The 20,784-nt window shown below is 32.4% G+C and overlaps 3 protein-coding genes and 2 non-coding genes across 6 annotated transcripts; 1 reads left to right on the forward strand and 4 right to left on the reverse strand.

Annotated features, from left to right (window-relative positions):
* Positions 1–479: 479 nt before the first annotated feature.
* On the forward strand, positions 480–4,177 carry LOC122592659 (transcription factor EMB1444-like). Of its 2 annotated transcripts, XM_043764942.1 has the most exons (11): positions 480–633; positions 1,125–1,280; positions 1,379–1,463; positions 1,659–1,700; positions 1,831–1,890; positions 2,021–2,116; positions 2,235–2,867; positions 2,955–3,056; positions 3,280–3,420; positions 3,500–3,625; positions 3,900–4,177. In XM_043764942.1, the coding sequence occupies exons 1-11, from the start codon at positions 536–538 to the stop codon at positions 3,978–3,980; spliced, it is 1,620 nt and encodes a 539-aa protein (XP_043620877.1). In that variant the 5' UTR covers positions 480–535; the 3' UTR covers positions 3,981–4,177. The 2 variants fall into 2 exon arrangements, with proteins under 2 accessions (XP_043620877.1, XP_043620878.1); XM_043764943.1 differs by lacking the exon at positions 1,659–1,700.
* Positions 4,178–4,641: 464 nt separating this feature from the next.
* Positions 4,642–6,020, reverse strand: LOC122593975 (50S ribosomal protein L33-like). Its single transcript, XM_043766449.1, has 2 exons — positions 5,931–6,020; positions 4,642–5,059 (listed from the first exon to the last, which is right to left on the reverse strand). The coding sequence occupies exon 2, from the start codon at positions 5,047–5,049 to the stop codon at positions 4,873–4,875; it is 177 nt and encodes a 58-aa protein (XP_043622384.1). The 5' UTR covers positions 5,050–5,059; positions 5,931–6,020; the 3' UTR covers positions 4,642–4,872.
* Positions 6,021–7,643: 1,623 nt separating this feature from the next.
* Positions 7,644–11,133, reverse strand: LOC122593284. The gene is made up of 5 exons (XM_043765675.1): positions 10,976–11,133; positions 9,090–9,204; positions 8,836–8,925; positions 8,640–8,738; positions 7,644–8,013 (listed from the first exon to the last, which is right to left on the reverse strand). The coding sequence occupies exons 1-5, from the start codon at positions 11,041–11,043 to the stop codon at positions 7,915–7,917; spliced, it is 471 nt and encodes a 156-aa protein (XP_043621610.1). The 5' UTR covers positions 11,044–11,133; the 3' UTR covers positions 7,644–7,914.
* Positions 11,134–17,069: 5,936 nt separating this feature from the next.
* Positions 17,070–17,155, reverse strand: LOC122594749. The gene has a single exon (XR_006323105.1). It is a non-coding gene; the product is annotated as a small nucleolar RNA Z102/R77 (small nucleolar RNA).
* A 104-nt stretch (positions 17,156–17,259) lies between these two features.
* LOC122594748 lies at positions 17,260–17,345 on the reverse strand. Its single transcript, XR_006323104.1, has one exon. It is a non-coding gene; the product is annotated as a small nucleolar RNA Z102/R77 (small nucleolar RNA).
* Between the last annotated feature and the right edge of the window lie 3,439 nt (positions 17,346–20,784).

Genomic DNA, 20,784 nt, shown 5'->3' on the forward strand with positions numbered 1-20,784 from the left:
TCTGGGTATATTTCTTTTACCAAAAATTCATGAAAAGTTTTGATTTTTATGCTTTTTTCAATGATGTCTTTTGATATTAGTTAAACACTCAGCTTACACAAAAACAGTAAATTACATAGATCGTTTATGTGGTTTGTCTTTTCATCCTGTTTTATTTGTAACTGATTTTATAAGCTTAGATTCTTTCAAATTTTGATGGTTAAGTTGTTGAGTATTGTCAAAGTTTGTGTAAAGGTTGATCTTTTGAAAGTTAATCTAGTAGACTTGTTACTAAATTAGTGAAATTAAGTTTTAAGAGGTTTGGGTTGGGGTTTTAATTAAGTGGTTAGGGACATGGGATTGGGTAGTCTTCTTACTCCAACAGTTGGCCCACCGATAAAACGTCGAGCGGGGTTAAGAAGGAAACAGGCAGGTAGAGGTTCTTACAGGGCTAGTTAGAGTTGCAGAGGATAAAAAGCTCATATTTAGTTTCTGTTTGGGGGGTGGGGTGGGGGGTGTTCATAGTTTATTAGCCTAGCTAGTGGGGAAGAACAAGATGGTTGGTGGTGAATTACATCAACAACTCAAGAATCTGTGTTTTAACACTGACTGGAATTATGCTGTCTTTTGGAAACTCGAGCATCAACCGCGAATGTAAGATCACTTTTAAGAACTTTTAGTATTGCATCTTTGTGACTTGAGTCAAATTACATATGTTAAACTTGCATAGAATTAGATCAGTAGATTACCCGAGTCGACAAAGATTTTGATCACACTTTGTGTATATATCTGTTATTATGCTTTATATGAAGTCTTGACAGTGTTAATCTTCTAAACACTTATCCTGAGGTCTAAATCATAGTAACTTTCAGAGTGTGATCCACTGTATATCGTGCTTTGATGCGAAGAAGCAGTAAAACTTAAGAGAGTGCCAAAATAGAATACTATTGCAAATTGTAGTGTAACTGTAGCATTTTCATCAAGAAAAACTCTTTGCTAGCCATGAAATGCCTAAGATTATCCAAGGTAACGAACTATAGGGCCGTGTAGTTTAACTACTTGGACTGAAATTCTGTCAGATTTTCGACATGAGGGCAGATATGCAACTATACTTGAAAACTTTTTAAAACAAGAAATATTTGTAGGTTGTTGACTTGGGAAGGTGCTTATTACGACAACAATGAGAAACACAACCGTTCAAAGATTAACTGGACCAGTAGCATGGATGATGAGTTGGGAACCCAAGATCTTGGACTAGCAATTGCCAGGATGTCAAATCGTATATATTCTGTAGGGGAAGGGTATGTTGTTTAAAGCCAAACAATGTTTGAATTGTTTATGCATCCAATGCATCATTAATCACGATCAATATGCATGTTTTGTGTAATATTTCGGGCAGGATTGTAGGACGGGTTGCAGCCACGGGTACACATCTGTGGATATCCGAGCATCAACTTGTTAATAGCTCATGTTCGTTAGATAAGGTGAGGAAAACAGCTTTATATCAATAAATGTTGTTATATTAAAGCCTCTCTTAAGTTTTACATTCTAGTAGTAAATACTGTTTGTCAGGGAGTCTGTTCTGGATTAATTGTGTAACATGTTTGACTTTCTGTTTGATTATAGCTCCTGGTAGATACACTTTACATAACAATTTATGTTGATTGTTATATTTTCAGTATGTTGGTGGATGGAACACACACTATATAGCCGCGATCAGGGTAATGTCATAACATAAATTATGTGATTATCAAACTAAAAACAGCTAAAATCTGGCCTGGATACACCTTTATATGGATTATTTTCCCATACGGTCATCCATTTTTCTTGGTTGTGTTTATGCTTATGCAGACTGTTCTTTTTGTTGCTGTTGGTCAATATGGGGTTATAGAACTCGGCTCTTTGGATACTGTAAGGCAGCTTCAAGTTCTACTTTACACTCATATATTTGTCAGTAAGCGCTTGCCTTCGAGGCGTGAAAAAAAAAACCTTGATCGTGTTAATTGTTTCTTAAGCTTTGCCCTTGATACAAATCATGCAGATCACTGAGGATATGAACCTCGTTAAGCACATCAGAGAGATATTTCTCGAGATACAAAGTTTTATAATGGCGTCCACAGACTGCTCTCCTTGCGTGGTATAACTCTCTCCCACTATATTGTTTCAAATGAAATATATAGAGGTGGAAATCTCATTCCATTAACTAATGAACTGATCAATTCCAGTCTTACTATGTAATTGTAACCTTTTTGCAGACAGATTTGTCTACTACTTCAGGTTCAGTGAGATCTCACACATATGTAAATGAAGATAGAGTGACAAGAGAGAAGAACAGGTCAGATATGTGGACGGCGGTGACAGTCAACAATCATCAAAAACTAGGGAACCCAAAATCAGTTTTCACCAAATCTGCAAGTTGCAAGGATCAAAATCTGGACTGGTTTAGGCCCGCATGTTCAAATGACCAAATGATAAATATCTCAGAAACTAATTATGACGAGTCTTTCAAGTTTCCTGCGGGTTATGAGTTGTTTGAAGCATTAGGGCCAGCATTTTGTAAGCAAAATAATAGTTACAATTCGGAAATGATGACTGCGGAGACCCTAACAGTCTACCAAATGCCGGAAGAAACAAGCGCTAGCAGTCATTTGACACAAATATCCGGTGCTGAAAATCTTTTGGAGGCAGTCGTAGCTAGTGTTTATTGCAATTATAATGATGAAAATTTGTCAAAGTCATTAGAGCAGTTACAGAGACCCCATGAACAAGCTAAGGTAGGGAAAAAACGAGCTAGACCTGGTGAAAGTCGTAAGCCACGCCCTAGGGATAGACAACTGATTCAAGACCGACTTAAGGAACTCAGACAGCTTGTTCCCAGCGGATCAAAGGTAATTTAACTCGTATTATCATTTATGCTGTATGGTTCTTTGTTGGGAATTTGAGTTAAAAAGGTCACTTTTGTATGACAAATGCAGTGTAGTATAGACTCGCTATTGGAACGAACAATCAAGCATATGCATTTTATGCAATGTATCATGAAGCACACAAATAAAATAGATCAATCCGCCGATTTCAAGGTATGGCTAAGCTTCTCCGTTCTTTTTAATACGGTCTATGTTAACAGGTCTAGGAATGCCCATCGGTCATTAATAGAATAATAGGACTAGTCCAACCAAAACTAAATTATGGAACCAAGAACCAGACAGATATAGAACCGGTTTGGCCGAAACAAAATGCTTCTAAACATAAGAAAATAGTTGCCTTATATTTTAAGGTGTTAATTTGAGTACTAATCTGCAGTTGGCCGGCAAGGAAACAGACATACAACCACCCTCTATTCATGAGCAGGGTTCGAGCTGGGCAATAGAAGTAGGAGATCAGCTAAAAGTATGTCCTATAGTTGTCGAAAATATTGGCATCGATGGGCAAATGTTGGTAGAGGTACATTCTTGACTTGTAACACTGGAAAAACCTGAAACAATTTCATTTTTTTCCAACATTTTGGCTGATATGTCAACAGATAATGAGTGTCGAATGTGTCAATTTTTTGGAGATCACGGAAGCGCTAAGAAGCATGGGTTTGACTATTTTAAAAGGTGTAACAGATGTCCATGGAGATAACAACTGGATGTGTTTCATTGTTGAGGTATATATCAGTCCTCTCTCTGTGGTGGTTTATCAACATATATCCGAGGCTTAAACCTTAAAATAGAGTCAAGCCTACATTGTAGCAACTGCTCAAAATGGATTCAGATAAACCGCTAATATTTTTATGGGTCAGGCAGCCAAAAAACTGTCTCTTTCAACTTATACTATTATTAATATTAAAACATAACCTCACAAAAGGGTCACTATTACCTATACTTGGACTAACATACATCTAATCTATTCAAATATGATGCTTCTTATCCTGCATGCAGGTAAAGAATAACAGAAGCATTCATCGAGTGGATATACTGCTGTCACTTATTCAAATATTGGAATCAAAGAGGAAGACTTGAGCCTGGCAGCCGATGTAAAGTGATCGAGAGTTCTGCCTTTGGCAGTTTGTGTTCTTTTTTTTTTTTCTTTCTGAACAGTTTGTGTTCTATAGCTATGGTTTTTGACACTACTGGGATTTCTGGCTTGTTTTGGTATTGTATTTTGTTGCAAAATTGATTGCTAGCAATGAGTGAAGAGATTGCTTCTTGTTCCTCTTTTTTTTTTTTGTTGTGATCTGGTTTGTTGATTTTCAAAAAACTGCTTATTTGTGGTGTGCTTTAGAAATATGAACTTAATAGATTGTCATACTTATACGATCTTTATGGGCATATATTTAAAATGCACATGTTAAAACACTTAAAGATTTGGTTGTGTATTTGGAGGGGATGGTTTGCATAGATCTGATACTGATTGACCACTGACCCACAAAAGTGATTCCTCTATCACACCCTAGCAAATAAAATAAGGCTAAACAACGACGAGCCTTCAAATTGTCCTATTTTTGGATTTCAAAACTTCAACTATGAGTTTACATGTTAAAATGTTCATTTTCTAATCACAGCAAGTCCTCCAAAGCCTTCATTTAAGCAACGATGGTATCGGGAAAAAACTATTTAAGTCCTGATCTTATCAGAAGTAAAAAAAACCCACTAACACAATCAGATGAGTTCTTTAAGAGTATAAAAAACAAAATCAGCAGATAAGCCTTCATCATATCATCTAAATTCCCAGAAAACACAAACTATCAGCAACAAATTTAAAGAACAGAACTACCAATATACTGAAGTAGTACTGGTCATACAAAAACTATAAAGAAACATACAAAGCATGGATCCTGTTATTTTTTATTAGTAGCATAAAATAGAGGCAATATCTGAAGGTTACCATCATAGAGTACTCTTTGTTGCTTAATCATTTCATCTTGGCTTCAGTAAAGAGGACATGCCGATTAACGCGAGGATCATACTTTCGGAATTCAAGCTTAGTCGGTATCTTCCTCGGGTTCTTCTTCTTAACATAAAAGAAACCAGTTCCTGCTGCTGAAACTAGCCTTATTAAAATCGTAGCACTTTTTTTCTTCTCTCCCATTCTTTTAGATCTACAATAACCAGAATACCAGTCAATATATCACAAACAAAAGCAGACCAAAATTTACAACAATGTCGATTTACCAAAAGGCAAATGAAGGTTACCCAATACAAAATCAAAAAATCAGAGAAAGATTCGTTTTCTTCCCTAGCCTACACGACCACCGACCTACATGCTCACATCGTAACCCTTAACCCCTCCCACCCCTAACAACCACGTTGCTCCTCATTCCATTTTAGCACATTGTGTGTGACTCACTTACCCTCCCCCCTCCCCTTACGGCCTTACCATATAATCGAATCACAAATTTCATTTCAAAAATTAACACATTTTACTTCCCCACTTTTATGCACTCATATCTCTCAAAACCGGAGCACGCTATCTCCCTTGGCAAAAAAAAAACCCCACCATATCTGTCACTGAACACATAACTGTACCCATTGCAGTCTTCTCCCAATTCATTACCACAGCACAACGCAGGCACACTTCTAGTTATTATCTAAACTATAAATAAACCAAAACTTGCACCCCCATTAAGATTAAGTAACACCAATAAGAAAACGCCACGTTACCATTTCCCATCCCAATCTAAAAAATGATAAAAAAAGAGAAGTTACATATCACCCTCCTCTTACACCACCACCAGCCACCCGCATCACGTGAACTGAGACAATGATTATTCCATTTAACAATGACTATAAAATTGAAATGGTTCGGTGAAAACATAAAAATGATTCCTAGGAATAACATTAACATATGTTATATAACTTAACATATGTTATACTGTATCATAATAAGCATATATAATTTATAACACAAAATCATATTCAAATAAGTCAATAACATTCAACAAATTATATATACATACAACTGTGACTTACTTTGAGTATTTGTCTCTGCCGATTGAAAAACCCTAAGCCCTAAACATGAAGTCCTGAAACTAACTAGTACTGTTAGATTACTTTCAATCAAGTCCAATTTTATTGAATATGTTACATTTCTGACCATGTTTAGTAGATTGTCACCATTTTAGTCCTTGTAATCAGTTGATCAAATAAATTGACATAAAGATGGGGTTTATGTATTTGAAAACTAAAATTTATGTGAAAATTAAGATACTAACTAAAACACACTGTGATTTGAATTTAACACAATGTGTTTTAATTGTGTTTTCTAAAAACACAATGTGTTTTCATTGTGTAATCTAAAAACACATTGTGCCAAGTTTTAAATCACAGTTTGTTTTTGATAGCGCGTGAAAATCAAAAAATTGTTCAAACATACTGTGACATTAACTTAACACAATGTGTTTTCTAAAAAAAATTATAAGCACATTGTGTTAAATTCAGATCACAATGTGTTTTGGTCAGTTTTCTAGTTTTCACAAAAAATTTAGTTTTCAAATGATCACACCCCGTTCAAATGATCACACCCCGGTAAATTACAAATCTTTTAACTTAGATGTACACGGTTTTACTAAAATATCCTTATGATTGTTCCCCGACCATTGACGTGACCACCCAAGATGTTTTTTTTAACAATAAGTCAGTATTTAACATCAGAAAACACCTGATCATACAATAGTGAAGTCTTACACGTATTCTAAATTATGACTTGTAGACCATGAGCCGTTGAAAATGATTCAAAAAAAAAAAACTATAGACTTGTCACTCCAAATAATCAAATCTAAGACTTGTGACTCTAAAGAATAACTAGGGATGTACTAGTTAACCACCTAAAATTTTTACATAGTAGTTTTTGTTGGGTTTCTACCACTTTGCTTAAGTTTTTGTTCTGGCTTAAAGAGTGTTTGATTTAGTTGATTTTTTGGAATTGTTGGTTTATAGAAAGATCTGATTTTTATGGAAATATATGTTGACAAGCCGGCAACTAAAATAAAATATTAAAGATAACGAATTTGATTAAGTTGGCCAATCTGTGACATTATTATATTTTATTTTTTTGTGGCCAATCTGTGACATATTAACTTTCCCATACACCGTCGATATATTGGGACCCAAAACCCGTGGAAGACAGCATTGGACGTTACTTACGTTTCTATTTTTTTTTGTGAAAAAAACTCATTACATATCATTAAGAAAATTTATTTTTTTAGTATAACAAAATGACAATTTGAGTCACTTCTATGTAATTAGTATAAGTTTGCATTGAAGTACTTGTTACAAACTCATGGACATAAACATTGGGAAAGAATGGTCATATACCAAATTTTGCAAAATAGACTCTGATTAGCAAAATATGTTAGAGACCTAAACAGATAGCTCATCCTACAACTAAGATATGATTTGAGTATGTCGTCCATTGAGCAAAACGCTAAACTATTTGACTTCACTTTTGTTTGTAAACGTCAATGTTGTTATAACATCAAACATCTTTGTAACCGGGGGAAAAAAATCTACAAATTTTGCTTTGTTATAAGGCTGATAACACAAGCTACCATTTCTCCAAAAATTAGAATTTCCAAAAGATGTATAGAACTTCCCATACATAAATTACATACAGTATCATTGCAGCTACATTTAGTTATGTATATTTCAGCTTTTATAATAGGAGGGAATGAGGGATGACCATTGTAAGGGAATACTGGAATAGTATAAACACAGTAAAACTGAACATTCAATTTGATACAATTATGAATCACCCCCACATTTGAGGGTAGACAAGTTTAAATCACAAATAATGAACCCCATCTAGTCCCCTAGTGTATATGGAGTAATAAAAAAAATACAATCATCGTTTCGATAATCAATTATAAAGGGATTCAGCCCACTGTTTAACTAAGTATCTTACAGGTAGGATGTCATCTAAGCTGAGCACTTTGACAGTGATCAACGGAGATCACAACTAGCTTGTCTTCGTCTTGGAAACCTTCCGTGATTGGCGCAGTGATATTGAGTGTTTCATCCCTATGAAATATAACAATGCTCCCAACAAAGCCATATTCTGCTTTCAAAAGGTAAATCAATCAGCAACCATTCAATATTAAAAGGACTCCTAGGTTTCTGGAAAATTGACCAAGTGCTATAAAGTAGAGATGGCAGTATAGGCGATCTGTTGGTTCAGTAATGGGATGAGTCAAAACATATTAAAAATTGAACAGGTGACACAAACCGGGTTCACAGAAAATTTTTTTGACAAAAGGTTCGAATGGTGCTACTATGGTTAATAAACTGATGTTAAAAGACTAAAGGACATTTTATGCACTAGAATACACGTTGGGCATTGACATTATTTGAACGGTCTCTTTGTTAAGCTAACATTGTCTATTTGACCGGTTTGATGCATTAAAACTTAACAACGAACTGATCCATTTTTAACATGGGTCAAAACAAAATACATGATACGAGCAAGTCTTAAAACAGTCCCAATGACTAGATCAAAATAAAGTTTTATACACTGGCTAACGCTGTAGCAAATAAAATGTCTCAGTTCCAATGGAACTACAAGAACGCTAATTATGGAAATTTTGTTTTACGTGGAAAGGAACCCAACCCCACCCACCCACCCACACACACATATAAAAATATTTTAAAAAAAGAAAGAATGAAAAAAAAAAGTCAAAATCTAACCTGTGTAAATTTAGTAAAAAGTTGACCAAACTCTTTATCTTCAGTATCATAGTTGTAGAAATCGTACAATATAGGTGTAAATATAAGCTGGTGTAGAACCTGCAAGTGGATTAAAAATTTCAGAGGCTGTTATATTATGGAAGCAAACAATAAGAGCTTGTAGTGACATGAAAAACTAAATATAAATTATAATTACCAGACAAATTGCACCAAAATAAGTACCAAATACGAAAAAAACTCCACCGAAGCCTTTAAGAACAATCACTGCCCTAACTACATTTTTTACCTGTTAAAAAAACAACCAACACTTTTAGTTGCATAAATGAGATATATTCTATGATCATCATGTGTGGCTCCTTTGGACCTTTTTTTTTCAATTTTTAAATGAAGACATCACTTGACTTTTCAAGTTTTAACACATAGCATAATCAAAGACAGAGAGATCCTTACATCGATTTCAGGAACTTCTATGCCAGTTTTAGAGATAATCAATTTAGTGAAGACATTGAGTTTTGGTTCAAGAATCTTAACAGCGGGCCCTCCATCAGTTCCAAATTCGTTATACCTAAAAGAAGGAACAATTCCAACATCAGCACCTGACATTCACAAAAGCAACTAAAAACGACTATGTATACGATCATGATCCAGTACAATTTTCAAAACATGAAATCTGCAGTCATTGGACACTACCTGACCCTTCCCCAAGGACCAGCCCCAAACAATGTTCACCTATCATTTTCCATCCTATGGAGTTAGCAAAACCCCCAAAGACAAAGTGCAATGTCCCTAGATTTGAACCCATGAACTTTATTCCGAACTGGTCATCCATAGTGTCCCCTCAATGAAATTTTGGTGGGGAAATGATGCCAGTGGACCTGAAGGCTACTGGCATGATCCAGAACAATATAATATTCAAAATTTCAAATAGAAGATTTTTTATATCATGTATCAATTTTGATAAATACCATTCTCTAAATGATCATAAAGAAATTCATATTATTGACATAACGCAAAGCATCATTCTTATGCTTTACCTTATATAGTTATATGTTTTCAAATTATAGGTAAAATTAACCTTAGTTCCTTATTCCATAAGATGTTATATGTTAACTAAAAGGAATGAAAAGAAATCTATGAAAGAAACAGAAAATAAAATAAAATAAAACTTATTCCTCAATCTTAAAAACCCATCTTTGTTAAAAAGTACAATTCAAACAGAATAACTTGGAATATTGAGTGGTTTTGTAACAAATAAAGAAGACACGAGGGTAAACAAGACCATCATATCTGGCATTGTAGCACATAGCTGTTAATTTATTATAGTCAAATACAGTATATTTGTCTATCTACATTGAGGTTGTTTTGTGATGAACGATGAGTCAATGATCCAAAAAGCCAATCATTCATGGCAGTTAAATAGCACAACATAACCACATTTAAATGCCCAAATTTAGTACATTATTCATGTATTTTCTTCATTTAAATATACACAACCATTCCAGTTCACAAAGAATATTGAGTTGTATAAGTATATTAGCAACTTTTCAAAGCACTGCATTTAAACTTTCTTTTCAAACACACCATAGTTTTCAGCAGAGAAAACAAAAAACATTTATAATATAATACCACCATCCCAGCAACAAGCAATTTGATTTTTTTTCAGGACACTTTTTAAAGATGAATAGGACATTTAAATATAGTAATGCACTAATTACCAAATCTAGTGAACAAGATTTGCAACGATAAGTCAAGAGATCAGAGTACTAACACTCTATGTTAACGATATCACCGCTCTAGAGGTGCTATAGTAGTTATTGGTCCTCCTCCAGAATATCGGTCCCGATTTAGCCTCAACCTCATAATTCTATTTCTATCCTACACTTCATATAATAATCCAGTGTAAAACTATCAACTAATCAATCTAACTTGTTACTGACGTCAATGATATACCAAAAACTTGTCTAACTATACGCCGGTTTCAAGAAAATAAACCCCAAGGGGAAATGACTTCCCACCCGCCCCGGCCTAATAATCCAATTGCTCCGGATTTTCCTGCCAAGCACACAAAGTTGACTCGACAGGACCCCATCGATTACCAAAGATTCAACCAGCAGCTCAACATAAAATCTCATGTAAACCTCGAAATAATAAGTATCCATATGTCATATTACTAACATTGAAAGAACAAATTCATAGTACTAAACATAAGTCAACAACCTTTCAAAAAAAAACATAAGTCAACAACATAATCTACATTGAAAAATATACGTACATTAAAGTAAAACTTAAATCAAACAAAAACAGATCTGTGATATAAAACTGATAATTATACGTACATTTGATGAGCAGATAATATGAAGAGAGAAGCAAAAAGAAGCCTTCCTAGGAACAAGGTGAGCTCCATCAGATCAGATTTGATTGACTGATTGATTGAATTGGTAAAATGAGGTTAAAAAGCTATATTAATATACTTTATTATTGTACGAGTATTTTTTTAATTAAAAGATATGATGATATTCTCACAATCTCACCTACCAAACTTATGTTATTTTTAGGGAAACTTTGATTATTGTAACAAAAATAAAAACCATTTATCAAAAATACGAGTAGTAAAATAAAATTTATTTCTTATTTTTAATCAAAAGTAAAAGGAAAATTTTTTCATGTTGGCAACCTAATTACATATTTACCCAACTTGAATTAATAATTATATATATATAAATTTTGTTTAGATTATATCATATTTATCCATTGTGTTATAAAATGATTTATAATCACATATTCATAGGGAAATAGACCTATAATCTTGCTTGCCTTTAAAAAGATGATTATGTCATATTATTTGTTTAGTTAACCCCTAACTGCTTGTATTTCTTGTTATAATGCACAATAATATTTCATACAATAAATTGGCATTATTTACATAAATTTGCTTATAAAATGGATCATTATGAATTTATGCCAATCTTTAAAAGTAGCCTAAAAACTTCAAGCTAGAGTTTTGCTAAAAAAAATACGAGTTCGCAAATTTATCCATGACGAATATAGTGTACCCCTTATCCGTCTGCGACCCGCAAATGGTTACATATTTATTTCCGTATCGTATCCACAGATAAATTTATTAAAATTTCCCGGTCCATGACAAATAGGTATCCGCTGGTTACGGGTTTTTCTTGCACGTTGTCATCCCTATTATTACTTAGATATACAAAAACTTTCTTACAGTGTGTGTATGTGTCTTTTGCTCTACTGATTCATACCCGATCACATACGTGTAATTGCAGCTTCAAGATGTGTTTAGATCTTGTAGGGGTTCACTTTGTGAATTACTTATATAATTCGGTTAAAATGTAATTGGTTGTTAGTTGGAAAGGACAAATAGAGAATTTAATGAGTAAACTTGATTATAAATCATTTTATAATAAAATGGATAAATATGATATAATCTAAATAAATTTTGGATATATATGTAATTATTAATTTAAGTTAGGTAAATATGTAATTAGGGTGTTAATATGGGACATATATGAAATTCTCCCAACTAACAATATGTTATCAAAACTATCAACGATAAAAAGAGGTAAATACGTAACATAAAAACGAACTTTAGTCGTATTAGTATTTATAGAAACGATTTACTAAATTACCATTAATGAATGATAAGATTTTATATAAACTAGTAAGAGCAAGACATTACTCGGCCAAAAAGTGCTCGAGAACGTCTGGAAACGCCAATGGGACGCCACCCACACCGCTCCAAGCGGCATTCTCGAGGGAAAATTTGGTGAGGCCGGCAGGAAAGAGACGGGGTGCAAAGTAAGAGTCTCTAGGCATGGTCAGAGGCGTGCCTAAAGGGGGGGCCTTCAAAATTTAAAATTTTGTTATGTATTTTAAAAATTTTCATCGATTTTAAAATTTTTCTTACGGATTTTTAACATTTTGCCCCTTTTTAGATTTATATTTTATAAATTTTTTAAATTTGCCCCCTCCAAAATTTTTCCTGGTACCGTCTCTAGGCATGGTGGACCACTTTTGAACGTCGGCAACGGCTACTTCGACTAATTTTGAACCAATTTTTTTTTTCTTTTTTAACCTCCACATTTCCTTCTTTACCTCAATCTTTCTTTCCTTCTTTCAAAATTCTCTATACTTTCTCTCTATATTTTTATAAAATTTTCATAATCTTTTATAAAAAAAAAATGTATCCATACTACAACAATCCCAACTTTCGTCCACCGCCTCCGACAAATACGAAACCGCCACCTGACATGAACGACCCGAATCTTCACAATAATCCGCATTTTATTAATATGGTGTCGAACATGAATGTGGGATCACCTATGGGTTCCGGATTCGTGCCATGGATTGGCTCATTGAGCCAAAATTTCGGGTGGGGAGCCATTCCATCTTCACCGGCAACAATGTTTGGTACATATATACACTTATATATATACATATTTCAGTTTATATATACATACATATAGTTTTCGGTTTATATATACATGTATATATATATATATCGATTCTCAAAGAATGGCGTCGACTCCACCGGAAACTCCTTTTTCGACCCAACCTCCACCAGATTTTGAAACGGTTCAAGAAACCGAACCTCAAAACCCGGATGATTTAATTCTTGTTTGTAGGTTGAAGATGAAAGAAAACCTGGGTTTGTTCACAGAAAGATGAAGACTCCAAAACCAACAAGCCACACGGACGATTTTTGTAAGTAACTCTAAAAGACTCATGGAGTCATGGTTGTGTTGTTTGGAGAAGATGAAAATAGGTGAAAAAACAAAAATGCCCCTCAAGTGATTTGCACATGAGGGGGTTAACGGATCCAGGAACGAAATAAAAACCACAAGGATGATTTGGGCCAAAAGTTAACCGTAAGAATGAAAACTGCGAAAACAAAAATTCATATGGACAATTTTTGCACTTAACTCATATTAAAAATTAACTTACACATAAATCTATTAATTTATATTCCTTTTGTGGATATTTCTTTTAATATTAATTATTTATAAGTTTTATAACTTCTTTTTACCTGGAAATATATTTTTCATAATTTAATTCTTAATAATCATGAAAAACTCAAAAGTATAAATAGTTATATAGTATGTGTAAAAAATATTCTCTTAAGGAAAAATTAAAAATTATAACTTAATGGTCGATTAAAAATAATATAAATTAATAAGACATTTCCGATAATTATTATTGGTAATATATATATTTTTTAGACCCATATTTTTTATCTTTAAAATTTTAATTACAATACATGTACAAATAATTTTTGGAGTAAAATAAGTTTTTTAATTGATTAATAAGCTGTTTAGATAAGTAGTTTTTTAATATATATAAAGAAAAAAGAGAAAATTTCATTACATCACCTTGTGGTTTGTCATTTTATCATTTTTCGCCCCTGTGCTTTTTTAGTATTACTAAATCACTCTAAGGTGACTTTTTGCTTCATTACAAGCCCCCCTCTTTAACGAATGTTTCTCGTGCACCGTTAACCCCCTCACGTGCATACCACGTGAGGGTGTTATTTTACATTTCAATCTAAATTTACTTTTATAACACACTTTTACCGACCTTATTCACAATAATTGATCAAAACCTTTTCCCCAAATATTCTTTTCATCCTTGTCACATAGAATTAGGGTCACATAAAACAATAAAAAAAATTTCCTCTTTTTCTTACCGAGATCTGATTTTTATCTTCAAATAAAAAAGAAAAAAAAAAGAAAGTGATGGTCACTTGCTTTCGCATACGATATTAAATCACTAATCACTTCAATATCTTTTACTTTTGCAAGAAACAATTTTCCACAGCCTCATAACCCATACAATCCTCGTCTTTTATAACAAAAAGGTCATTTTTCTCTTTATTCGCTGACGGAGAAACAACGTTATCCTGAACAATTCCTTTACTAGAAAGGGCTTTAGCATAAGGATTGTTAATGTCTAATCCTATCGAGCTGTGAATGCCGGGCACACTTTTAAACCTAACAAAACCAAAACGAGCACCACTTTTGGATTTCTTATAAGCGATGAACACAACCACCACGCACGACTCCCCATTGATTACATGAGTCCCAGATATCTTTAATCGAAGCTTTCCATGATATATTAGTCACGAAGATAGAGGTTGAAAGTTTTTCGATAGACCGATGATTGAGGTTATTAGCATTACCTTTTGAACCATGTCGTTAAAAGCTTTCTGCCACTGAAACTTACCATGAGCACGTTGTTGTTGTTGTTGTTGTTGTTATTATTATTAATGAAATTTGATTTTGATTGATTACTTAGGGCAGGGGATAATGTGGTTGAACATTGCATTTTCAGATGAGTTTTTAGGTGATGGCTTAACTATTTACTGATAAATAGTTGGTAGTCATTGTAGAGAGAAATCGAATGAAAGACAGTGGTGATAAAACTTTAGAATTAGGGATTAGTGCGCCGGAATGCAACAAACTATGCCAAAAAGGTTATAGTGTGCACAAACTAACGTTTTTTTTCTTTTGTATGCATAAACTTAGTAAAAATGTTCAAATCATGCAATGGGTATACGTGGCAGCCCGTATGAGCTGCTACGTGTAAAAAAATATTTTTTGAACCGGCCACGTGTAAGGTTTTTATTGGTCGGTCACAAAAAGTTGCATGATATAAAATTTTTTATTAAGTTTATGCATATAATAAAAAAAAAAACGTTAGTTCGTGCGCACTATAACCTTTTGGGCATAGTTTGTTGCATTCCAGCACACTAAACCCTTAGAATTATTAAGGAAGAAAAGATAGAGAAAATGATAGATTTTTAAGGATAGGTGAATTTTGATCAATGGGTTTGTAATGGATGGAAGAAATGGGCGTTATGGGTGGCAAAATACGAAAATACCCTCACGTGGTATGCATGTCGGGGGGGTAACGAAAGGAGACAAATGACAATTAGACGGAGGGTGGTGTATTAATACAAATAGTCACCTTAGGGTGATCTAAAAAAAACAAAAACATAGAGGCGAAAAATGATAAAATGACAAACTATAGGGTGATGTAATGAAATTTTTTCAAGAAAAAATAAAGATTTCTTTTCGAATTAACTAACAATGGGATCTTTTTGTATTGTATGAGATATTACCCCTACGCATGATGGCCAGATGCAAACTATATGACAACCGTTAGCAATTTAGTTAAAATGGGATCAATGCTTCAAAATTTCAAAACAAAGATCTCATTACAAGTTTTACAACAATAGAGACCCCATTACTAAATTGTACAAACCACAAAAGCCATCTTGCAATTAACTCCTACTCGTATTTAAAATAATAAAAAGTACTCTTATTTATTCAACATACATTCTTTTTTTAAACCACTAGATTCCCCCAACCAATACTACTCCAACCACTTATTAAATGTCCAACATAAGCCAAAATGCCCAATACGTTCTACTCGTATTGGTACAATTACTATTTATTTAGTTTTTATTTTTTTTTATCCGATAATCACATCCAACTATTAATATTTAATAATAAAGATATAATAAGTTATTTTATACAAGGAAAGAGCGAGTGCATATTATTATTATTATTTTTTTTCATATTTAGTAATTAATTGAGCCTCATATTTTTTTAGAATGAAAAATAAAAAAAAGTTTTTCACCCAAAGGTGTGATATACACCTCACATTTTTTTCCCTTTATAAAATATTACTACTCGTATTAAGCTTATTTTCATGATTAAGACCGAGTAAAATAACAGAGCCAAACCATGTAACTTGCTCAATCATGACGACGGCTATCATATATTGACATTGTATCAGTAGTCAGTACACGCTTTTAATCTTAAATATATAAACTCTTGAGTGGTCAACTTATTAATTAAGTCGTTAAAACAATTTAATTTGTGTTTGTTAACAAATACAGATTGTTTAGTGCTAAAATTAACGATTTCGCAAATCTCAACAAACAAACGAAAAGCACCTCTTAAATCGACAAATGTCTTGTAAACAGTTCATCAGAATTTGAGAAACCTGAAAGCTAGTTATAGATTATTATTTTATATATATATATATATATATATATATCTTAGATGGAAAATTCTTCGCATTTTGGTTTTTTAAACATAAAATTCATGAGCATTCAAGGGCAAATATCAAATAACCCCTTCTTAAACCCCCTAAATATATATACTCAAATTACAAGTTTTCAATGTATGATGTATAATGGTTATAAAACAATGTTTGGTTAAATATGATATTTCATGCTTTAAGAGGGATATATATAATTAACTCTATTTTAAATACAAAATAATATTTAAAAATTTGTGTTTGAGGTGTGAAACAACCCATATTTAATAAATATATTTAAAAGACTCACAAATATTAACTTAATAAAATCTATAAACAAAAGAGCTGAAACATTTGAACAAGTAAAAAAAAGGATCAGATAGAGCTAATACATTTTCGCCATCATATCGGCAATCAAACCAATAGGGAAAACAATTTCCATCATCATCTCAAATCAATTCCTACTTATACAAAAACGAATAAAAACACTAAAAAAGCTAATGAAAAAGTAATATATATATATATATATATATATATATATATATATATAAAAAGAAAAAAAAGATCAGATAGAGCTAATACATTTTCGCCATCATGTCGGCAGTCAAACCAATAGGGAAAACAATTTCCATCATCATCTCTTTTTTTTCCTAATATTTCTTCTATAATGAAAATACTATAGTAAAAAAACCAAATAAAAATAAACAATTAAGAAATATAATATAAAACGCGTCGTGTGTGTATTTTTCTGTAAGGTATGACGGCGATACGATTGAAGTGGGAAACCTTGGTATGCAGCTTTGGTATATAAAGAGAAGGAATGTGGATATGTTGTTGTTGTTTAGGGTTTAATCAAGGTATTGAGTAGGTAGCAGAAATTGTCCTTGTATATATGCCTTTGTTTCATGTTTGACCCTTTCTATTAGCATGTGTCAATATGTGATCCTTATGCTTTATACGTATTAGACTATTCGGTTAGAGTGCATTCTTGAGTTTTATTTTGAAGAGATAAGAAAAGAAAGGGTAAGAAACTTTTAATTTTTGTATTCTTGACTTTTTGTTTTAAAAGAAAGGGAAGGAAAAGAAAGAGAAAAATAGGATGTTTTGATCCCAAAACTTTCTTGCCACTTTTGGCAAGATTTGGAAGGAAAAGTGGTGAAATTATTATTATAACCCTCAAACTTATATAAAGGTTTTAATTACCACAAGGTTATAAATGTAAAATTGTATCTTTTTATCCTTTCTTTTCCTTCCCTTCTAACTCAATAATACATTTAACTATCAACTTTCTTTTCTTTTCTTTCAACTCGAGAATGCCTCTTTTTTATGTAATTCATAATCCTTTATTCCCTTATCCAATCTTCTCCTTTCTTTTCTTTTAATAAAAACTCGAGAATACAGTGTTAGTGATTAAAATTTTTCGGTAACAATGCATGTCTTTAATAATTAAGTTCTAGGGTAAAAATTTTCTACACATAAAAAAAACTTTTACTCTTACCGAAAAAACTTTAACAAAAAATCTCAATAAATATTAAATTACAATTACATTTATATGTAATGTTTTTAGTGGTTGGATATTTTAGTTATATTAAGTAAAGTATTAGTTTTTATTTGAAGTAAACAGAAAATAGAAAATCAAAAAAACAAAGAGGATAGAGAGGGTGGTGAAGTATTCCGTAAAGATAAGGAAAAAAAAAAGTAAGAATGAATGATAAGCTATTCTCCCACCTAATAAGTTGAAGTTTTTCATCATGTTTAACAAAAAAGTCATTTATTTTAATAGAAAAAAAACTTTTGAAACAATTTTTTTCACAAATAACCAACCTAGTCATTGACACTATGAAAGAGCATGGTGTTAAACCCAAATTGGTTGTTTAAAAAAAAAAAGTTTATTCCTTTAAAATAAATTGTCTTTTTCAAATGAAAATAGAAAATCTAAGAAACTATTTCTTTAAAATAAACTAGCATGCGGCGTTGGTGATGATGGTGACGGTTTGTTGATAGGGACGATTGGTAGTGGTTACAGAGACGAATTGGTGGTGGTGGCTAAGGGTGGTCATGGGCTCAACCCGACCCAACCCGTGCTCAACCCGGCACAACCTATGACCCATGAATTACCAAAAAAAGTGAACCGAGGACCGGCCCATGTTTCATTAGGTCGGTCCGGTCGGGGTTAGCATGCGGGCTCAGGTTTTTTGCGAGTTAGCCCGTTATATACATATTTTCAATTTTCTATTATGCATCAGTAATTACTTTTTTTTAACCATTCGGTAATAGCCAAGTGGCCACCAGCCGTCACTTCCTAAGGGGAACCTGGGTTCAAGTCTTGCTTAAGGCAAATTTGAGATAATCAGGGGATTATTAAGTGGTTGACATTTACCTGGAAACTGGCCTAGTTTGGGAATTAGTGAATACCAAATGATACATGAGATCAAGAGGTTTCTATCCAATTACCATTTTTTTATTATGCATAAGTACCTTCTTGTTTAATGCTTCTACTGATGCAAAACTCATGAACTCATATTGTTGAACTTATTTTTCAATAGTTTTAATGGCAATCCTTCACACTTATTTATTATTTCACCAAAAGCTATATAATTAATTCAACATCAACGAATTTCATGTTTCAAATATAAAAGTAACACGAACCAAAATTTATGTTTTAGTTACAAATCAAGTTTTAAAATCATCATGAACAAGACTTAAATTGATATTTATGTCGTTGAATATTGAGAAAATACATTTGTCAATTGATGAGATGAACAATGTGATTTGTATAGCTTGATGTATGAATGAAAAAAAAAAGAGTCTGAGTAATTATAATTTGTAAGTGTTAGGAACGGTTTTGATAATATGCATAAAAATATGAACGTAGTTGCATACTTGCATAAAATTAGGAAACAAATCATATATAAATACATATAATATCCTATCGAAATTAATAAATAATTCGGGTTGGGCGGGTTTACGGGTTTTCGTTGGGCCAACCCGGGCCGACCCGAGAACCCGAACTTTTACCATTTTAAAGACCGTGGCTCAGCCCATTATACTTACAGATTGTTGCGGGTTTGGTTTTTCCCGGGACTGTTTTGTGGGTTTTACGGGCTAGTCCGTATTTTGATCCGGCAGAATTGAGTGATGATATAATGTAACTCATATAAAGCTATTTTTATTCTATAAGCGTATCCAAACACCATATAAATCTACCAATATATATATAACAAGGTGATAAATTCATTCCTAAACAAACAAGAACCCTTGGATGAATTTCATCTTTGATTTAGAATCATTAGATCAAATTTAATTATTTTATCTTTCTTAAATGACAATATTAATACTTATACTTTTTATGATTATACAAAAAATACCCCTTTAAATTTAATTTTACACTTTTTGGTTTTCCATCACAAATTTACACTTTTTACCCAATAATTTTAATTATTATATATACAATATATTAATAGCTAATATATATCCGAACTAGATTAATACCCGAATAATACGCGGGAAACATATATAATAAATGACATGTTAAAATTTGAAAATATCATAAGTTGACAAATATTTAACCAGGTAAGAATTAAACAACTAGAAAACATGAAGTTATTTTAGTATTCGATTAAATTCTGGTTAACAGTTATCAGACAGTTCGTTTTTAGACATAAAGTTCGCTTTTGTAACAAACCTTAGCCATTGTTTCTCATATATATTTGTGCGTTATTTAACCACAGTTTTGAAAATTGGATACAACATTTATTAGAGGTCTCGCTAAATAAGGTTTTCGTTTCTTTGAATATCTTTCATTCATCCGGATAATTTAGTTATACACTAAAATTACTTAGCAAATTAATTATCAAATTATATATCGCATGTTGTGTTAATCAAACTTAAAATTATATATAATATCATTGCAATTTTCATAAAACTATTTTTCTGATATATAATTGTGATAGCTTACTATAAAATCTATATTTGTTTTTTAGTTTTTTTATTAAGAAGGCCGGTTTGACTCCGATCCACTTTTTAAAACATTGATCTAATAAAAACGTTATATGATAAAAATCTTATACAAAAATCCTTATAA

This window comes from Erigeron canadensis, chromosome 3, assembly GCF_010389155.1.
Source record: "Erigeron canadensis isolate Cc75 chromosome 3, C_canadensis_v1, whole genome shotgun sequence".
Taxonomy (NCBI): Eukaryota; Viridiplantae; Streptophyta; class Magnoliopsida; order Asterales; family Asteraceae; genus Erigeron; species Erigeron canadensis.

Bases quoted from the DNA above. Each gene is read 5' to 3' on its own strand.
- LOC122592659 (XM_043764942.1), top strand. From the start codon at position 536: ATGGTTGGTGGTGAATTACATCAACAACTCAAGAATCTGTGTTTTAAC. The intron at 3,057-3,279 runs GTATGGCTAAGC...ACTAATCTGCAG, and splicing joins ATCAATCCGCCGATTTCAAG to TTGGCCGGCAAGGAAACAGA. The intron at 3,626-3,899 runs GTATATATCAGT...TCCTGCATGCAG, and splicing joins GGATGTGTTTCATTGTTGAG to GTAAAGAATAACAGAAGCAT.
- LOC122593975 (XM_043766449.1), bottom strand. From the start codon at position 5,049: ATGGGAGAGAAGAAAAAAAGTGCTACGATTTTAATAAGGCTAGTTTCA.
- LOC122593284 (XM_043765675.1), bottom strand. From the start codon at position 11,043: ATGGAGCTCACCTTGTTCCTAGGAAGGCTTCTTTTTGCTTCTCTCTTC. The intron at 9,205-10,975 runs GTACGTATAATT...TCCTTCTTTTAG, and splicing joins ATATTATCTGCTCATCAAAT to GTATAACGAATTTGGAACTG. The intron at 8,926-9,089 runs GTAAGGATCTCT...TTTTTTTAACAG, and splicing joins TAGAAGTTCCTGAAATCGAT to GTAAAAAATGTAGTTAGGGC.